Genomic DNA, 18,694 nt, shown 5'->3' on the forward strand with positions numbered 1-18,694 from the left:
TTTTTGTGCATATGTAGCATGAGACGGGGTGGCAGAATTTGGTCTAAGGGTGGGGGGGGGGGGGAAAATGTTCCATATGGGCTATATGCAGTCAAGGGGGGGCTGGAATGGGCAGAGCTAGATGAAAGCCCCCCATGACTGCGTTGCCATGGGAGGGTTTTTTTCCCATATTATGTTTGAGTTTAGTGAAGGGGATTGGCTGGGGGAAAAGGGGGGGGGGAGCTGGGTATCATCGGTTAGGGGAAAAAGTGCGGGAAGAAGTGCAGTCACGAGGAGGAAGGCAGCAGAGAAAGCCCACCCACCCTCCCTTTGTTTTCAGGGGCATCGAGTAGGGCTGTTTAGGGTATGTAATGCGATTAGTTAGTGGGTGAGGTTGGTGTTTTTTGTTAATTTTACGAGTTCTCATTGTCACAGTGGCAAGTGTGGCGGGGGGGCGGGGTTCTTGGAGTTGGTGATGTTTATTGGAGGAAGGTCAATTAAAAAGGATGGGGGTGGATCTGGCTTGTGGTTACGCGCTCTGGACGGGGATTGTCCTCAGGAGCTTTCGGGTTTTTGGTCTGCCCTGAAAAAGGGTTACATGGTGCCCTCGAGCTGGTTGTCACGGCTGAGGGTAATAAGTGTTGGTTTTTGTGTATGTATGTATGTATGTATGTATGTATGTATGTATGTATGTATGTATGTATGTATGTATGTATGTATGTATGTATGTATATATATATATCCAGATCTTTTAGCTCCAAGAACCCTCCCCCTCATGTTTTCAGATAAAAACATTATAATCATACAGAATTAACTGTTGTTTGTTAATAAACTGGCCGCTGTGGCCAAAAATTTCCAAAGAATTTAATGTGTCATGTTTTTGTGCATATGTAGCATGAGAAGGGGTGGCAGAATTTGGTCTGGGGGGGGGGGGGGGGGGGAGAAATGTTCCATATGGGCTATACGTGGTCATGACAAAGAAGGAAGGCCAAAAGGAATCTGATTTACTGGAAACGTTCATTTATGTAGAGGAGAGCAATTAAAAAAATAAAATAAAATCCCACAATAATTTCCTTACTGCTGTAAATTGTTAAGACAAAATCTCTGTATCTTTATGCTAAAACAGCTCTTAGTTTATTGCCATTTTATCATCACGTTCTGTGTCCACATTTGTATGCCTGGGAATTCAACTCACAAAGTCACGTTGTTTCAGATCAAGGACAATAAATAAATAGAAACTGCAACACTCCCTCTGAGTCACGGATACAATAGTCCTGAAAGTAGAACTGACGGACAAACCGTTTAGCCCAGGCGTCATACAGATTATTTATCAGTACACCATCCATGTGTTTTAATTTTTATTACATCATTTTATGAATCAATTAAATTAAAACAAAAAAAAAATCTTTACAGTACCAAATGTAGTTTGTTAAATTGCAATTTCGTAGAAAATGGCTGCTATACAGAATCTATACAGGATTCGTATTTTTGTGCACCTACAGACTTTTATAGGCAAGGCTCATCCAAAATAGAAAAACCTAATGCATTTTTTTTTCCTCCCCCCACACAGCCAGAGGGTCAATGTGGAAAAAAAAAAACCCTCATCTGAACCGCCCTGTTCTATAACATTGGTCAGTTAGCCATCTGTGTGGTATCCAATGCTCACTTGGACAGCACATGGCCGTATACTAGGCTCATGTGATGAAGACCTAAATATCCATTTTAGGAGTTAATCAGGCTGGGGTAGGGGTTCACTTAATAGCCAACAATTAGATTTGGCAATCTAGGCATGCAAGATCATTCAAGAACTTCTACAAGAACAGAAAGCAAAAATATTGGAATTGTTTGTGGTTAAAAGCAGAATGTGCCCTATAGAGAAGTGTAACCAGGTTGGCTTTCAAGGAACCAGGATTATTGTACCGGGAAGAGACCAGATCTGTTACACCGCACGAACAATTTAATATTGAGACTATCAAAAGCTGAATTGTTCATTGTCATATTGTAATTAAGTAATTATAGGGGAAGGGTAGAAGAATTGTTCTCCTGAACTCTGTGTTCCCTGATGTATTTGTCAGGTTTTCCTGGTACAGAGTTTAGTATCCACTCCCTGTTAGGTTACTTAGAATAACCACTGCCATGAGCACTATATAATAAGTCCACATGCTCAACTTTTGTATTAAGGGTCGTTCTCTTTTCATCAACCCATTGGTCTGTCACGTCTGTGGATTTTGACAACAACAACAACAACACTGACCCTCCCTAGGTCCAGTGCTGCTTATACGCTGCACACTTCACCGCTGTAGTCATTCAGTCAACAAATCACCAGGAGCAGGTGGTGAATATTGCTGAAATTATTATTTTCACCATTTGTAAGACCATGGGCTGTAGAAAATTGGAAGAACAAAACCCCTTTAGACTTGTTTGTTGATACCGATGAGAGTAAACCGATCACATAGGAACTTAATAGCAAAATATAATTTAGCTGATAAAACGTTTGACTTGTCATTAATCCTTCTACAAGAAGACACTTAATCCATTAAAAAATTGATAGCATGTCCACAGGATATCAAATTGATATAGGTCTTCAAAAGGAGTTTCAACAATTGGCCAGCTTCAGAAGTTCACTAGGAGTGATTGGAGAGCGCTCCACTCATAGTGATGCGCCCCGTTCCCGAGATGGATGCGGGTCACCCAGAAGCGAGACTCGCATCATTCAGATGGAGAGCACACCTTTACGTTTTTTAATACAGATGTCCAGTGTGCAGCCAGCCAATGGTTTGTAGGCACAAACTCCCAGAGAGCTGATGATTCTAGAAGCCTCCATACACATTACTGGTTAAGTTCTAGCCATATAATTAGGCCTGTTTCTAATGTGTATGTCAAATGACAAAGATGAGAATTGGGACAGATAGAGAAGTTTGGACAGTGCAACGGGCCCCCTACACAGACTAATGTTGGCTGAACCTGCCAATATCGATGGGTTTGCCCAACCGTCTAATGTGTGGAGTGCTGGTGGAGAGGTTGATCGGGCAAGTGTAATTTTGGACTGATCATCGTATTGCTCTCCTGCAGATGAGCCGCCAGTCGATTTGTCATCTGGTGTCACTCTCGTAGACAACACTGGAGCGCTTGGCTGAGCGAGTGCCCCTGTGTACGGGTAGTCGGCTGAGATGGCTGCCGGCTGAACAAGCAACTGAAGCATCATTTATCCAACAGCCATCAAGTGTAAATCGGGCCTTAACAGCAGGACAATTTTAAAGATCCAAAATAATCTTGATCAAAGTTTATAAGAAAAATAAGGCATCTCAAACCATTATCATATATAGACATACAGCCTTGTATGGAATTGCCCACTTGGAAACGGGTCGTAACTGCAGAGCGACATTTGTAATCTTAGAGCATTAGAATTTTTTTTTTTTTGTTACGATGTTCAACAGCTCAAAATAAAAATAAAAACCAACAACACATCACACATACATATATCAAACATTTACCATAAAATATCATCTACATGTATATGACAAAGTGCATAAAATCTTACAGCAGTTCTATCTTTTCTCATTTTCCATGCGGAGACTGACAACCTACACAGATGTGATACCACAGAGATGGTAGACTTAATAAAATACCAGCAAACCATGGAATTACTACAAGTATTATTTCAAGTGTTTTCTTACCATTTTCTGGTTCTGAGCCCTTGTGTGCCTCCACCTGCGAGCCGAGTAGAAGATAAAGTAGCCCACTGTGGCGGCTGTCACCACAAAGAAAGACACCGAGACAAAGAATATGGAATAATGGTTCATCCAGGATCCATGTTTCTTCCCAACTTCAATAATCATGGTCACCTGGATACGATCCTTTACAAGTTCTACAATCTCCATCCCCTTTAGGAATCCGATCATGATGGCAATGGTGTCCTTAGTGCCTGTAAAAAAAGATTATATATTTTTTTAAAAAAAGTGGTAAAGAAAAGAGTCCCTCTCTGCTACTTAAAAGGGAATCTGTCATCCCCTGGGACGTTTTTCACCCATTAATATGGGAATACAGGTGATTGGTTACATTATTTCTACCTGGATGGACAAATGTCTTTTTTCAGCCTTACTAACTATGTATGCCCATATCTTTGGAAGAAATCATTACTCAACAACAAGACCAGTCTCTGAGGCGCGGTGCCTGTAAGAAAACTCTGCCTATGGTCTTTGTTTGCTTACTACTCACCTCCCATCAGCGTCACACTGCCCTGTGTACTGGTAGCCCCAGAATCCAGGGCCTGTGCCCTGCAATAGCGCAATTATATGGACCTTACTTGCCCTTCTATGGGCAATGGATTATGCATTTTTTTGCGTGGCCGAGTCAGTGCACAGTAGCAGAGACTCGCAGGCGCCATTGCAGAAGAACGAAGCCATTTTGCCCATAGAAATAATTAGCATAAAAGAAAAACAAAACCGACAATTTTTTTAACAACAAGACTGAAGCTATGAGGCATACAGGTAGGACTATTTTAACCATTCTATCGCCTGTATGCCCAAATTAAAAGGCTGAAAACGTCCCGGGTGGGGGACAGATTCATTTTAAAAAGGATAACCAGCTTGTCTGGATCCTTTACAGACCAAATCTTAAACTGGATTGGTCACAAGATTTCTCAGTACAAATTGTATGAAACATTAATTAGATCTCGTAACCTGATAAAGTTCCTTAAAAATCCTCATCAAAAAAACGGCTTAATACAAAAAAAAAAAATTTATTTAATATATAATATATATATATATATATATATATATATATATATATATATATATATATATATATATATATATATATATATATATATATATATATATATATATATATATATATATATATATATATATATATATATATATATATAAAAAATTTTTTTTTTTTTTTTCTCATTGAAATGTACATTTTATGAGTCCCTCTATTTCAGAGCCCACAAAATGCTCCTCTTTTTAGGATTATCTATCCACTCTGACACGTATTTTTAAAGGGAGCACACCAGGATCAAATCTAAGAGCTACAGTATTTAATTAATAACTAGCTGAAGAGCCCAGCGTTGCCTGGGCATAGTAAATATCTGTGGTTAGTTATAGCACGTCACTTCTCTTATTTTCCCATTACGCCTCTCATTTTCCCCCTCACATCTCTCATTTTCTCCCTCACACCTCTCATTTTCTCCCTCACTCCTCTCATTCCCGCCTAACACTTGTCATTTCGACCTCACATCTGTCATTTTCCGATCACTACACTATTTTCCCTCACTCCTCTCATTTTGCACTCACACCTTTTCATTTTCACCTCACACCTCTCATTTGCACCTCAGTATATACATGTTTGTCATCTCCCTTATATATAGTATACACCTGTAGGTCATCTCCTGTATATATAGTATATACCTGTATGTCATCTCCTTCTATATATAGTATATACCTGTATGTCATCTCCTCCTGTATATAGTATATACCTGTGTGTCATCTCCCCTGTATATAGTATATATGTGTGTCATCTCCTCCTGTATATAGTATATACCTGTATGTCATCTTCTATATATAGCATATACCTGTATGTCATCTCCTCCTGTATATAGTATATACCTGTATGTCATCTCCTCCTTTATATAGTATATACCTGTGTGTCATCTCTCCTGTATATAGTATATATCTGTGTGTCATCTCCCCTGTATATAGTATATACCTGTGTGATCTCCTGTATTAGACCTCGTTCACACGTTATTTGCTCAGTATTTTTACCTCAGTATTTGTAAGATAAATTGACAGCCTGATAAATCCCTAGCCAACAGGAAGCCCTCCCCCTGGCAGTATATATTAGCTCACACATACACATAATAGACAGGTCATGTGACTGACACCTGCCGTATTTCCTATATGGTACATTTGTTGCTCTTGTAGTTTGTCTGCTTATTAATCAGAATTTTATTTTTGAAGGCCAATACCAGACTTGTGTGTGTTTTAGGGCGAGTTTCGTTTGTCAAGTTGTGTGTGTTGAGTTGTGTGTGGCAACATGCGTGTAGCAACTTTTTGTGTGTCGAGTTGCATGTGACAGGTTAGTGTAGCAAGTTGTGTGCAGCAAGTTTTGCGCATGGTGAGTTTTGCGCGGTGAGTTTTATGTCTGGTGCCTTTTGAGTATGTGCAAGTTTTGTGTGAGGCAACTTTTGCATGTGTTGCAAATTTTGTGCATATGGCAATTTTTCCGCGTGTGCAAGTTTTGCGTGTGGCGAGTTTTCCATGAGGCGAGTTTTGCACTTGTGGCGAGTTTTGCGTGAGCCTATTTTTTGCATGTGGCGAGTTTTGCGCGTGGTGAGTTTTGAGCGGCGACTTTTGTGTTTCGACTTTTATGTGGCGAGGTTGGCATATGTGTGGTGAAATGTGTGCTGAGGGTGGTATATGTGTTCAAGCACGTGGCGCATTTTGTGTGTGTGTTCATATCCCCGTGTGGCGAGTATCCCATGTCGGGGTCCTACCTTAGCAACTGTACGGTATATACTCTTTGGCGCCATCGCTCTCACTCTTTAAGTCCCACTTGTTCACATCTGGCAGCTGTCAATTTGCCTCCAACACTTTTCCTTTCACTTTTCCCCATTATGTAGATAGGGGAAAAATAGTTTGGTGAATTGGAAAGCGCGGGGTTAAAATTTCACCTCACCCCATGACGCTCTCGGGGTCCAGACGTGTGACTGCAAAATTTTGTGGCTGTAGCTGCGACGGTGCAGATGCCAATCCCGGACATACACACACACACATTCAGCTTTATATAGTAGATATACTGGTATTTAGTTTGCAGCTATTTTGCCTTTTATATATTCTGGCATTTCCTCCTCTACATACCAAATTCCTGGTGGTTTGTGTACACTGCGCTGTCAGACTTGACGGAAGAGGGACATGAATATTTTATGTAGCTTTGGGCCCAATTTAGATCTCCATGATATTTCATGTAAAAACAAGGATTTTTTTTTTTTTTTTTTTTTTTTTTTCAATCTGCGTTTTAGATCCAATTTTCATTTATGAATAAACTGCAAAATCGGCTTCTATTTTTTTGCAACATCACTGACAGAACATGGATTGTACACAAATGCCATCCATGCATAATTTTAATCAGCGAGTAGGAGGAAAAACAGACACTGATTTTTGCAAACCATTTCTTGGTTAGAAAGCAAAGATAAGCATCAGTAGCCTGAAGCAAGTCATATAGCAATCCTGAGCTGTGTAGATGGGAATCCAGCCATCTCCCTTTGCTTGTTTCCTCACTCTGCTCCTCACCCCATAGATTATACGCTGTGTGACCTAATGCCTTATTGTGCTGTGAGACCAACTGAGCAAAACGGTGTGGATCTGATTATCTAAGATTGGGGATTTCTGGACTTGGGATGGAGAAAGAAGCAGGGTTTTCTGATAAGATACATCAGGGTTTTAATATTTGCTTATACTATTGATTTAAGTAAAGTTTATTGAAAGTACAATTCTCATTTAATTATTAAGGCACATTTTAGAACAGTTCAATGAAGACCATGGTAAAAATCTGCACAATCCCCCCCTCACCCAACAGTGTCATTTTTATGTGAGTGAGGGACCTTTGGACGACAGGAGGGCTTTGACAATGTGACGGTTTTCAGCAATGCTCCCTCTTGTAACACATGGTAATCCTGCTAACGTCAGGCTCATATAATGGGTTCAAGCAGAGTATTATAAGTTACACCTACATATTACACTTCTAACAGGCGGGCCTTTGTTTTAGGTTTTCACATTTGTGCCTTATTCTCCAAGAAAAAATAAATTATATATATATATATATATATATTTTTTTTTTTTTTTTTTACATTATTATTTATAGATTGTGTCTGACAACTTTGCTTATCCAGATGTTTTTAGAAACATTCACAAGCACACTGCATTAAGTAATGTAAAAGTCATAGGTTACTTAGTTTAGTTTTTTAAAAAAAAATAAATAAAAAAATGTTTTATAGTCATCCCTCCGCAACAGGGCATACCCAAGCTAAACAGTCCCTAACTATAGTGACTCCTTCGCTCTATGCCAACAGGCCTCAAAGTAATAGGGGACAGAGCTGATCTGCTTTTTGATATATAAAAAAAAAAAAAAAAAAAAAAAAAAAAAAGAGCCAAGTAACCTTTGTTTCTTACATTTGTTATTGGTCTTCAGACGGAGACCACAGAGGAACTACAAACAGAAGGCAAAAACGTAGTGTAAACCAGACCCTACCCACACCAAAAGACAGTTTAGGAAGAGCAAGAATTCCAATTAGCCGGATTATAAAGCTTTAAAGGGACACTGTCACCTGAATTTGGAGGGAACAATCTTCAGCCATGGAGGCGGGGTTTTTGGGTGTTTGATTCACCCTTTCCTTACCCGCTGGCTGCATGCTGGCTGCAATATTGGATTGAAGTTCATTCTCTGTCCTCCGTAGTACACGCCTGCGCAAGGCAATCTTGTCTTGCGCAGGCGTGTACTATGGAGGACAGAGAATGAACTTCAATCCAATATTGCAGCCAGCATGCAGCCAGCGGGTAAGGAAAGGGTGTATCAAAAACCCCAAAACCCCGCCTCCATGGCTAAAGATTGTTCCCTCCAAATTCAGGTGACAGTGTCCCTTTAATTTGTAACCGGTCTAATTAGTGTTCTTTCTGGTATGGGGTTGTCCCTTATGCAAAGATATTGCAAGTCTGCCCTAACAAGTAGTGATTAAGTGGTTGTATACGCATATACATGCCTATGGTTGTCTGAAGAGATGGAGGACAAGTTTTCTGTTTTTGAGTGCTAGTTGCTAAAATGGTTTCTTTAAGAGCTCGGTCATGAGAATTGAGCCAATTATGCTAATCACACTCTGATCCGAGTGTGATCATAATGTGCTCAGATTTTCTCGGAGCACAGAGGGAAGTATTGAGAACAAAATTTCTACACATCTTCTCCATTCTGCAAGTTAGTAGAAATCAGATTGCTCCCGGATGTCATTTGAGTGCAGTCTGATGTTTTCCACGCACCCAAGAACTTGAACAGGCGAGCGACATCTGAATTAAGAATGAAACCAAAGCATGGCCGAATCGGTCAGTGGATAGAAGAAAAAAAAAAAAAAAAGTCCTGTGTGGGGAACTTACACGATGTAGGGACACAGCAATGTCCGCCGTACAGAAAGCTCAAGGAACAGCAAAACAGAGATAAGTATCGGCCTTCCCGTTTAGTGGGCCAAGCTTGTCAGACAACACAATGTAACCCAGTATTTCCAAAAACTACAGTCCTCACAGCCCCCAAACAGATCAAATTTTCAGGATTTCTTTGGTATTGCACAGGTGATGGAATTATCAAAGTATCAGAACTTGCCACAGGTTTTCTTACCTGTGCAATACTAAGGAAATCCTGAAAACACGATGTGTTGGTGGCCGCGGAGGACTGCGAGTTTGGGAGACGCAGATCTAACCAAAAAGGTGTTTCTTTTAAACATCTACTTGTTAATAGCAGTCAGATATGAGAGTGGTCAAGTGTAGGATATTTGGGAGGAGGGAGGAATCTGGAAAGTTAGCAGGCAAGAAGGTATAAAAAAAAAAAAAAAAAATTTTTTTTTTTTTTTTTTGCTGATAACATTCGCATACCAATGAATTTGCCCAGTAGAGCCTGTTTCATGCAGTATGCAAGAGGCTGGGCAAGACATTTCTTCTGGGACAGAGAGCATTGCCGTAGACCAAGTTGTGGTTGCATTGACTTCCTAGCTCAGGTTTCTAGTTTGATTACACTTGGTTAATGGAAAGTGTTCAGTCCATATCGACTTTCTGAGACGGGATTGTTTACCACAGTAAAACACACTGGTCAAAGTTTGATATTTGTAATCTTTATCCAGTGGAGACTATGAATCAGAGATGAATACCAAGAGTAAATGGCCAACTAATCCCATCTATTGCTTTACCTCAATTATGATTAATGCCAGCAGATTAGTGAAAGAAAGCCTAACTTATTATATATTTTCTTATCTATTAGACATGTATGACATATACTTTGGACATGCCATAAAAGCCTGGCTTAGGACAATCTGAAGTTTGGAAACTTCTACGTGATTGGGCAGAATGCATCAGCCGTCAGGTTTCCTTTAAGCATTACTCATATCTGCGGTCATAAAGACAAAAACACAAAAAAAAAACGGACCCTTCAATGTTGGAGTCCCGTTTTGACTTAAAATTAGCCTTTCAAACTCTTACCGACATGGAATAATCAGGCTGGATACAAATTGTGTAAAGATGGATTCACATTTGGCTTTGCCATTTTGCATCCATTTACATATTTGTTCCATAGGTTTGTTTGGAATACCTCTCGTCAGCTTTTGAAGCAAAGAGACTCGTTCATCCAGCAGGTAAGGCCTCTTTCACACTTCCAGCTTTGAGCTCCAGTAAAGATACGTAGTTTGAGAAAACCAAATCCTGCAAAAAAAGTTCTCATAGACTTGTATTAGCAACGTATCGCGATGTATGGCCACACGTTTTGTCCGTCGTGCACTGGATCCTGCGGAATTTGACGACGGCCCGTCGATTGGAAAAAAAAAAAAAAAAAAAAATTTCAAAGAAATGTTTTTTTCTGCAGTGGAAAAAACATGCCAGGATGCCTCCTGCGTCATTCCAGAGAATGGGAGCCTATGGACGCAGGATCCTGCGGTCACTGAAATGCAGGAATCCAGTGACGGATCCTGTTACATTTGAGCATGCCTGGAAGCATTTTCCAACCCGGAGAAATCTTTCCCCAGATATTTCTCCATTGAAATACAGGCAAGAACTCAAATGATGCATCCGTCAAAACACTGGATGCGTTAACACACGTTTTTCAATATTTTCAAAACGTCCGTCGATACATCGCAACAACGCATTACTATGCCCGCCAAAAGACGGAAGTGTGAAAACAAGCCTTAGACAAAAATATATATATATATATATATATATATATATATATATATATATATATATATATATATATATATATATATATATATATATATATATATATATATATATCCCTTCTAGAACACTTTTGGCATAAAAGTCCAGAGTTTTCTGACCAACATGGTGCATAACAATATTTTTTAATTGTACATCACTTACTACCAAACAAAACACCCAAATAGAAGTTACAGACTAGCGGTTACACCGATCATTTATGGTAAAATATATATATTTTTATAGTAGTCTTCTACTTCCAGTTGCAATTGCTAAAGTTCAGTGTGCCGCTCTTACCAGGTGTGTAAACACTGTGGCCCAGGCAAAGTGGCTTGCTGGCACCCTCTCCCACCCCACTGAACCCAGTAATTTTTCAAGCGCTCCGATTGCCTCTTACCCATAGTTATCCCCCTGTCATTTAGTGGTATCAGTAAAGACCACATGTCTGTTTGTACATGTGATCCACTTAAACTTCATTCCATATGGAGGATTATGAAGGTCAAATCTCATAAAGATGAAGCAATTAGCAAACGTGGACTTTGAAACCACTTTTATTGACGCAGGGCCTAGATCACAACCAATGACCCATGAAAAGTTTCAATTTAATACCTCTTCCTTGTCCTAACGACGGCTAGCTACAGTCAATGTTTAGATTTTACACCTGGGTGTTCTGTAAATGGAGAATCAAGAGGTGTCATAAAAGTATCTCCTGTTTCTCCCCCCCACTCAGTGCCGAACCCACATGCCTTTAGCTCATCCGTGTAGATGACTCTGGGCTACGTCAGTCTCTTATGCTTCTTCACTTAATTACATTTACCGGTAACCATGCCAGTATCAGTGTACTTTTTTTGCCAATAAACCCATAGCAGAATGATAAAAATGGGGGGGGCATAATATGATTAAATAACTAAACATTCTATAGCCTGCAATAAATTCTCTCAACTTGTAGTTGAAAACATGTCGGAAGAGAGTATCAGTAGGACTGAGTACCAAGACCGCACAGAACACTATAAGGAAGATGCTGTGGTGGCCTTCTAACTTGGAGGTTATTCTCAAGGTGGCAGCTTAATGAATGCTGGGGATCTGACCTCTAAGAACCCCACTAATCTTGAGAATGGGGCACTAGAACCTGAGAATCATGGTCTGAACAGTCCAGTCTTGAATGGAGTGGCGGTGTGCATGCGCAAATCCGCTCCATTCATTGCCTACAAGACTGCAGAATTATATGGTCCAGAAGTCTCTCAGACCATAAATAAAGCAGAGTTCGAGCATACGCACCTCCACTCCATTCAAGGTAGTTCTTGAGATCCAGATCCTAGCGATTGGACTGCCATTGATCAGTAAATTACAACCAAATTACCCCAAGGATAGAGGATAATTTACAATCTTAGGAATAATCTTAAAGTGTCAGAAAGCCGGCTTTGTAGAGGTATAAATTTTGCTATAATTTTTTCTGCCCAAATTTGCAGTGGAACATGCATCTCATCCACTGTGTTGCTTTAAACTCATCTTATGCTCATGCTGTAGACGACTCAGAATGGGAGTGGTAGAAGGTGTTGAAATTCCTTTATTTCACAAACAAGATATTTTTAAAAAAATTTTTATTGAAGCAATAAACACGTAAAGAAAACTATTTAGTGTGACTAATATGTAATTACAGGGTAGACATGGAAATCATTGACCAGCTCTGTTCATAGATTAATCAGGATACAGGTTTGATGCCGATTTCATGCCATGTCTTTCAGGGTCCATTTTAGTATTATGGATGCCCCTTGCTTTATAAAAAGCTTAAAGTATTAGAAGTAATCCACTTTGTGCCAAGATCAATTATATAACTAAAGTGTCAAATAACTTTCTTTACATGAATGGCGGCAATTTAAGGTGCAATAAGTGCTTGGTTTATGATCGAGGTGGCTATTCATGCACCATATATATCTCCTCATCTCTAGAAGCTCCAACAATAAGCCAACAGCTTAACTCTAAGGAAATTACGAGACTCATGTAAAAGGTTCAATAATGGTGATATTACACAGCATCCTCTTAGTTTTATGGATGCAATAGAAACTATAAAAAAAAAAAAATAAAAAAAATAGTGCTGGGTACAGAACATATGCGTCCAGCTCCAAAACCACTTACGGTATCTGTGCCAAATGGATATATGATGCGATTTACAGGATTGACACTTACAGCTTTATTCTCCTAAATCTTTATATGCATAATGTGTTAGAACAATGGCTTGTTTTCTAAACTTCAGTTTTACAGGAAGGAAATGCCTAGGCTGGGTTCACAAATTGCATATTTGGTGTCAAATTTGTGTGCATAATCTGCAGCATTTTATAGTACCTGGAATGTGGATGAATTTTAACATTCACCGGCTGCTTTTTTTAAAAATCCTTTCCATGTCAATTTTTGTAGCTGAGATGCACCTGTGAAGAGGATTTTTATCCATTAATTTCAATGGAGACCCTAAATTTGCAGAATTGACCGTTGACATGGAACAGGCTTTTTTTTTTATGCATTTCCACAAAAAATAAAATTAAAATAAGGTACCATACTATAGCCCAATGCCAATAACGTGTGCATTCTTGTACTTTCCTGTGTGTTTCAATTTCACGTGACGGCACTCAACGCATTCTCTTCTGGATGACATTGAAATGGTAATCTTGCTAGATAGAATTGTTCCTACAGGAGAATACGATGGGTCCTAGATGTCCCATGAGGACTAGATGTGCTGCCACATAGGGTTCTTTAATATACTGTAATAAAGTACATGCAACCATCATCCTATTCAGGCCAGTGGCTAAATATTATTGCCCAAAACAAAAGTTTCCCTTCTTGCAATTGAGCTGACTTAAGCAAAGAATGTGATACGTTGAGGGAAGGAATGCAGAACACCAAGTCATGGAGCAGATTGTATCACGCTATACAGGACTCAACACGCTTTTTCCGGCTTTCGATGTCACAAGCCTACTTCTATACATGTGTCATAAAATCACAAGCAGATCATCAACTAGGAGGACACTGGATGGAAAATTAAAAAAAAATAAAAAACACAAACAAACAAGACTTCTCAGATTTCAACGACTCATTAAATATCGGTGTAGGGTATTAATCAAACGGAAGAGAAATCTAGAGACAGCCTTCTTTTTCCTGGCTATAACCACAGAAAGGACTCCGGTTCCTTTAATTGCATACTGTAGCCCAGAATGTATGATTTTCCCATGAGAACTTTAAGGCCGGAGTCACACCAGCGTATCACATCCGATTCGAGAGCATCTTGCAGAATGATTGGCCAAGCATTGTTCAACCATAAACCACCTAAATATGTATAGGGGCCCTTCAAGTTGGCATTTGGGGACAGAAACTTCTTTTTTGGGGGCATTTGCCAATTTTTTTTTTTTTAAAGACCATACCTGGGAAAAGCCTGAGAAATGAAGGTGTGCCTAATGCACAGGACAGCTACTACCAGCAGCAGAAGAACATGAAGATGTATACGGTACTTTGTATATTTGAGAACCAAAGTCTCATCTCAATAAAAGCTGCGAAAGATCTTGTCTGACTGACATGACATTTACACAGTTATTATGCAGGTCTTGAGTCACAAGAGAGGCAAGGTCAGCTCCTATAGGCAGCGCCCGCTCTTCTTTCGAGAATTATATGTTGGTATTTGTAGGCTTCCATATTTTATGATTTTGTGTATTTTCCCTGACGGAGAAGCATTGAGGAATAAGCTGGTGCTACAAAAATGCAGACAGCCTACTGGATTTAAAAGAAAAATATATATATATATATATAATATTGCAGTGTGATCAATGTGGGTTGTATTTTATAGCCTTTGCAGCCTGTTTATGCCAAGATGTGAGGGTAGATAATAGAAATTGTTACCTATGCCCGTGTCACCACTAGGAGTAAATTTTGCCAGCTACTAATATAGCCTGCTATACGCCTCAGTGGTCATCATGGCACTGACTACTTAATAAAATTTTAGTCAGTGAAGTGTTTTACTTTTTTTTTTTTTTTTTTTTTTTTTTTTTTTTTATTTACTGCAGGTGTCTGCACCACACGACACTAAGAAAATCTTATTGCACATTTTAAGCACTTTCCTCTTTATTTGATGCAGATTTGAAGCATTTTTAATAGTACTACATATTAAAGCTTTGATTCTACACCTAAGATACAGAATAAAAATGAAGAGTTAAATAAGAAAAAAAAAAAAAAAAAGTTTAAGTTAGTACTACCAAAATTGTTTTAGTTGTTGAGTAGAAGACGACTGGAGCAAGCCAATCCAATTATGAATCTTCCTGTAATGAGGCAGCACTTGGAACTGAAGAAGGTTGTCCGATACTTAGGGTATGTGCACACGTTGCGGATTCTCTGCAGATCCGCAGCATTTTATGCAGTGCAGAAACGCTGCAGATCCGCAAATGATTTACAGTACAATGTAAATCAATGAGAAAAAAAAAAAAAAAAAAATGTTGTGCACACTTTGCGGAAAATCCGCTGCGGAAACGCTGCGGTTTAAAAGTAGCATGTCACTTTTTTGTGAATCTGCAGCGTTTTTGTACCCATTCGATTATAGAAAACCACAGGGGTAAAAACCCGCAGCAAAACCGCACAAAAAACGCTGCGGAACCGCAGGTGCGTTTTCTGCCAGGAGAGCCAGAATTCGCACCAGAAATTCCTAAGCCTAATCCACAACGTGCGCACATAGCCTCAAGATTGTTTGTCCTTGTTAAACGTAAGAAACATTCACAAACTGCCTACCAAGAGGACACTTAGGCTATGTGCACACGTTCAGGTTTTTTCGCGATAAAAACTCATTAAAAATGCACACATTATGCATCCTATCATTTAGAATGCATTCTGCATGTTTTGTGCACATGATGCATTTTTTTCCCGTGACAAAAAAAAACGCATCGCGGTAATAAAAAAAAAAAAAAAAAAAAAAAAAAAAGAAAGCAGCATGTTCATTAATTTTGCTGATTTTCTGCGTTTTCCCGCTATTCTATGCATTTTGGAAAAAGGCACAAAAAAAAAAAAAACGCATGCGGATTTCTGGCAGAAGTGTCCGGTTTTTGTCAGGAAAATTTCTGCAAGAAATCCCAACGTGTGCAGATACCCTTAGGGTGCATTTACTTTGCTCAGTTATTGGGAAGGGGCATTCCTAGGGACATTCTTTTTCCAATAACCATGCAGAGTTTACAGACTGAGTCATCCAACAATCAAAATGAATGTTTGGGTGAACCAACCGGCAGCACATCATCTGGTGTAACCAGGACCTGTGCTTCCGAGAACAAAGACAGTCTATGCACGCAGAACAACATATTACTGATCATTCCCCCTTTTCTCATGTACAGCACCATGGAATTAATGGCGCTATATAAATAAATAATAATTCTCTGCACATATTATACAAAGTGACTAAACAGGCTATGAAACGACAATCAGAAAACATTGTGGTCATTTAATGCCAATCAATGTGAAACGCACCCTTAGGGCTCATTGATAAACGTGTCAATCAGTGGTCGATTAATGGCCCGACCGCACTACTAATGTGCACAGATTAGTGATGAGTGCACGTGTTCAGATAAGGTGTTATCTGAACATGCTTGTGTGCGAACCAAGTGACTTTGGTGTGTTCAAATAATATGTTATTCCCCACGGCTGTATGTCTCACGGGTGTTTGACAGCTGCAACACATGCCGGGATTGCCCAACAGCTGCAAGACATGCAGGCGCGGGGAATCAAATATTTTTTAAGCATGTCAAAGTCATTTGGTTAGCACACGTCCTGGTCACCCAGAATGACATGCTGCCGAGAATGAGCGTCTTTTTGGTTGTGCGATTGGTGGAGTCTGTTTACATTGGCTGATTATTAGGAAATGAGCGTTCCTTGGTACACTTGTTCCCATTCAGACGTCCGTGCAGATCAGTCCAAGATCTGACCCCAACGCACGGACTGGCTGTGGTTCTCCCTGCCCAAACATAGCTTCATAGAACTAAATGAAGCAGTCACGCTTGGGTCAGGAGAGCCGCGTCCAGCCTGTACATCAGCTGCACATGATCAGACCAATTAGCTTAGACGTCTCAGCAGAAATCATGTAGTGTAAATGCATCCTGCCACATGAAGATAGGGTTTTTATGCAATGTTTATTTTTTTTTTTTTTAAATTAAGTATTTGAAGAAAAGCATAAAAGGTTACAGTAAAATAAGATGTGTAAACTTTGTTTTAAACACAATTATTCATATCTTCTCTACAGCAAACGCTGCTGCAGGGAAGATATGAATCGCGGCTTCAGTACCAGTGGGGGGGGGGGGGGCAGCGCTTAATGTAGCACTGTCCCCTGCACGGCACACTGACAACGTCCGTGTGCAGTACATGTTTTACACGGACCCATTGACTTTAATGGGTCTGTGTAATACGTGCGCTCCCACGAACACCGACATGTCTCCGTGTTTGGCACACGGAGACATGGTCCGAAAAAAAAAAAAAAAAAAATGACATCTGAACAGATGCATTGATTTTAATGTGTCTACGTGTGTCAGTGGCTCCGGTACGTGGGGAAACTGTCACCTCACGTACCGGAGCCACTGACGTGTGAAACCGGCCTTAATCGTAAGGACCTGTAGAACAAAAAAAAAATTATATATATATATATATATATATATATATATATATATATATATATATATATATATATATATATATATATTTTAAAATAAACTATTTATGCTGCATGGCAAAAGGGATTGTGGCTAGGATTTTTCAAATGGAAAAATCAAATATTTTAAATAAGTTGAGTTGATCATTATTTGGATAATATTTATTTATAGAGCTTATATCTTGTATAAATTATAAAGGCCAGCAGAATAATATGAGGATCCACAGACATTTGTTCCCCCCCCCCCCCCCGACATGTTATAGGGTGTTGCCCAAAACACACATTTTAGTCACAAATTGCACCAATTTACCACCTCACTCTACAGAAAACATGTTAGCTCAACTTGAACAAAGATCTTATTGTTCTATAAATGGGTCACTTGCACACAAAGGATATAAACATCAAGAACAAAAGACCAATAGTTTGGGGGATGTCTCAATGTTTGTCAGAGTAATTTAAAAAAAAAAAAAAAAAAAAAAAAAAGTCCCAACTTGATTTCTCTCTCACACTTAATGCATTTAATACTTTCCTCAGCTTCAAATAATTTCCATTATATTGTTTTGGTATAATGTTTACATAATAACTAGTATGATTAGAAGCTTTGAATTATTGAAGTAATATTAATATCTGGTTGTTAACCCCTTAGCGACCGCCGATACGCCTTTTAACGGCGGCCACTAAGGGTACTTAAACCACAGCGCCGTTAATTAACGGCGCTGTGGAAAAAGTACATAGCGCCCCCCAGAGGCCGATTTTCTCCGGGGTCTCGGCTGCCAGGGGTAGCCGAGACCCCAGAGAACATGATTCGGGGGTTTTTTAACCCACCCCGCATTTGCGATCGCCGGTAATTAACCGTTTACCGGAAAACGCAAAAAAAAAAAAAAAAAAGCGGTCTCTTTAATTTCTCTGTCCTCCGATGTGATCGCACATCGGACAGAGAAAAGGGGTCCCAGGTGGCCCCCCAATACTCACCTAGCTCCCCCAATGCTCCTCGTGTCTCCCGGTGGGCGCCGCCATCTTCAAAAATGGCGGGCGCATGCGCAGTGCGCCCGCCGGCCGGCACCGGGAGAATCTTTGGGGTCTCGGCTGC

At 39.7% G+C, this 18,694-nt stretch overlaps 1 protein-coding gene across 2 annotated transcripts in view; it reads right to left on the minus strand.

The window, feature by feature from the left end:
- The window catches only part of RNF128 (ring finger protein 128), a 264,575-nt gene that overhangs the window by 60,504 nt on the left and 185,377 nt on the right, over positions 1–18,694 (minus strand). For both annotated transcript variants that reach the window (XM_069747070.1, XM_069747071.1), the window contains exon 2: positions 3,657–3,904. In XM_069747070.1, coding sequence (XP_069603171.1) covers positions 3,657–3,904 — 248 coding nt within the window. The remainder of the gene's footprint in view (positions 1–3,656; positions 3,905–18,694) is intronic.

The sequence above is a fragment of the Ranitomeya imitator genome, chromosome 2 (assembly GCF_032444005.1).
Source record: "Ranitomeya imitator isolate aRanImi1 chromosome 2, aRanImi1.pri, whole genome shotgun sequence".
NCBI classification, from domain to species: Eukaryota; Metazoa; Chordata; class Amphibia; order Anura; family Dendrobatidae; genus Ranitomeya; species Ranitomeya imitator.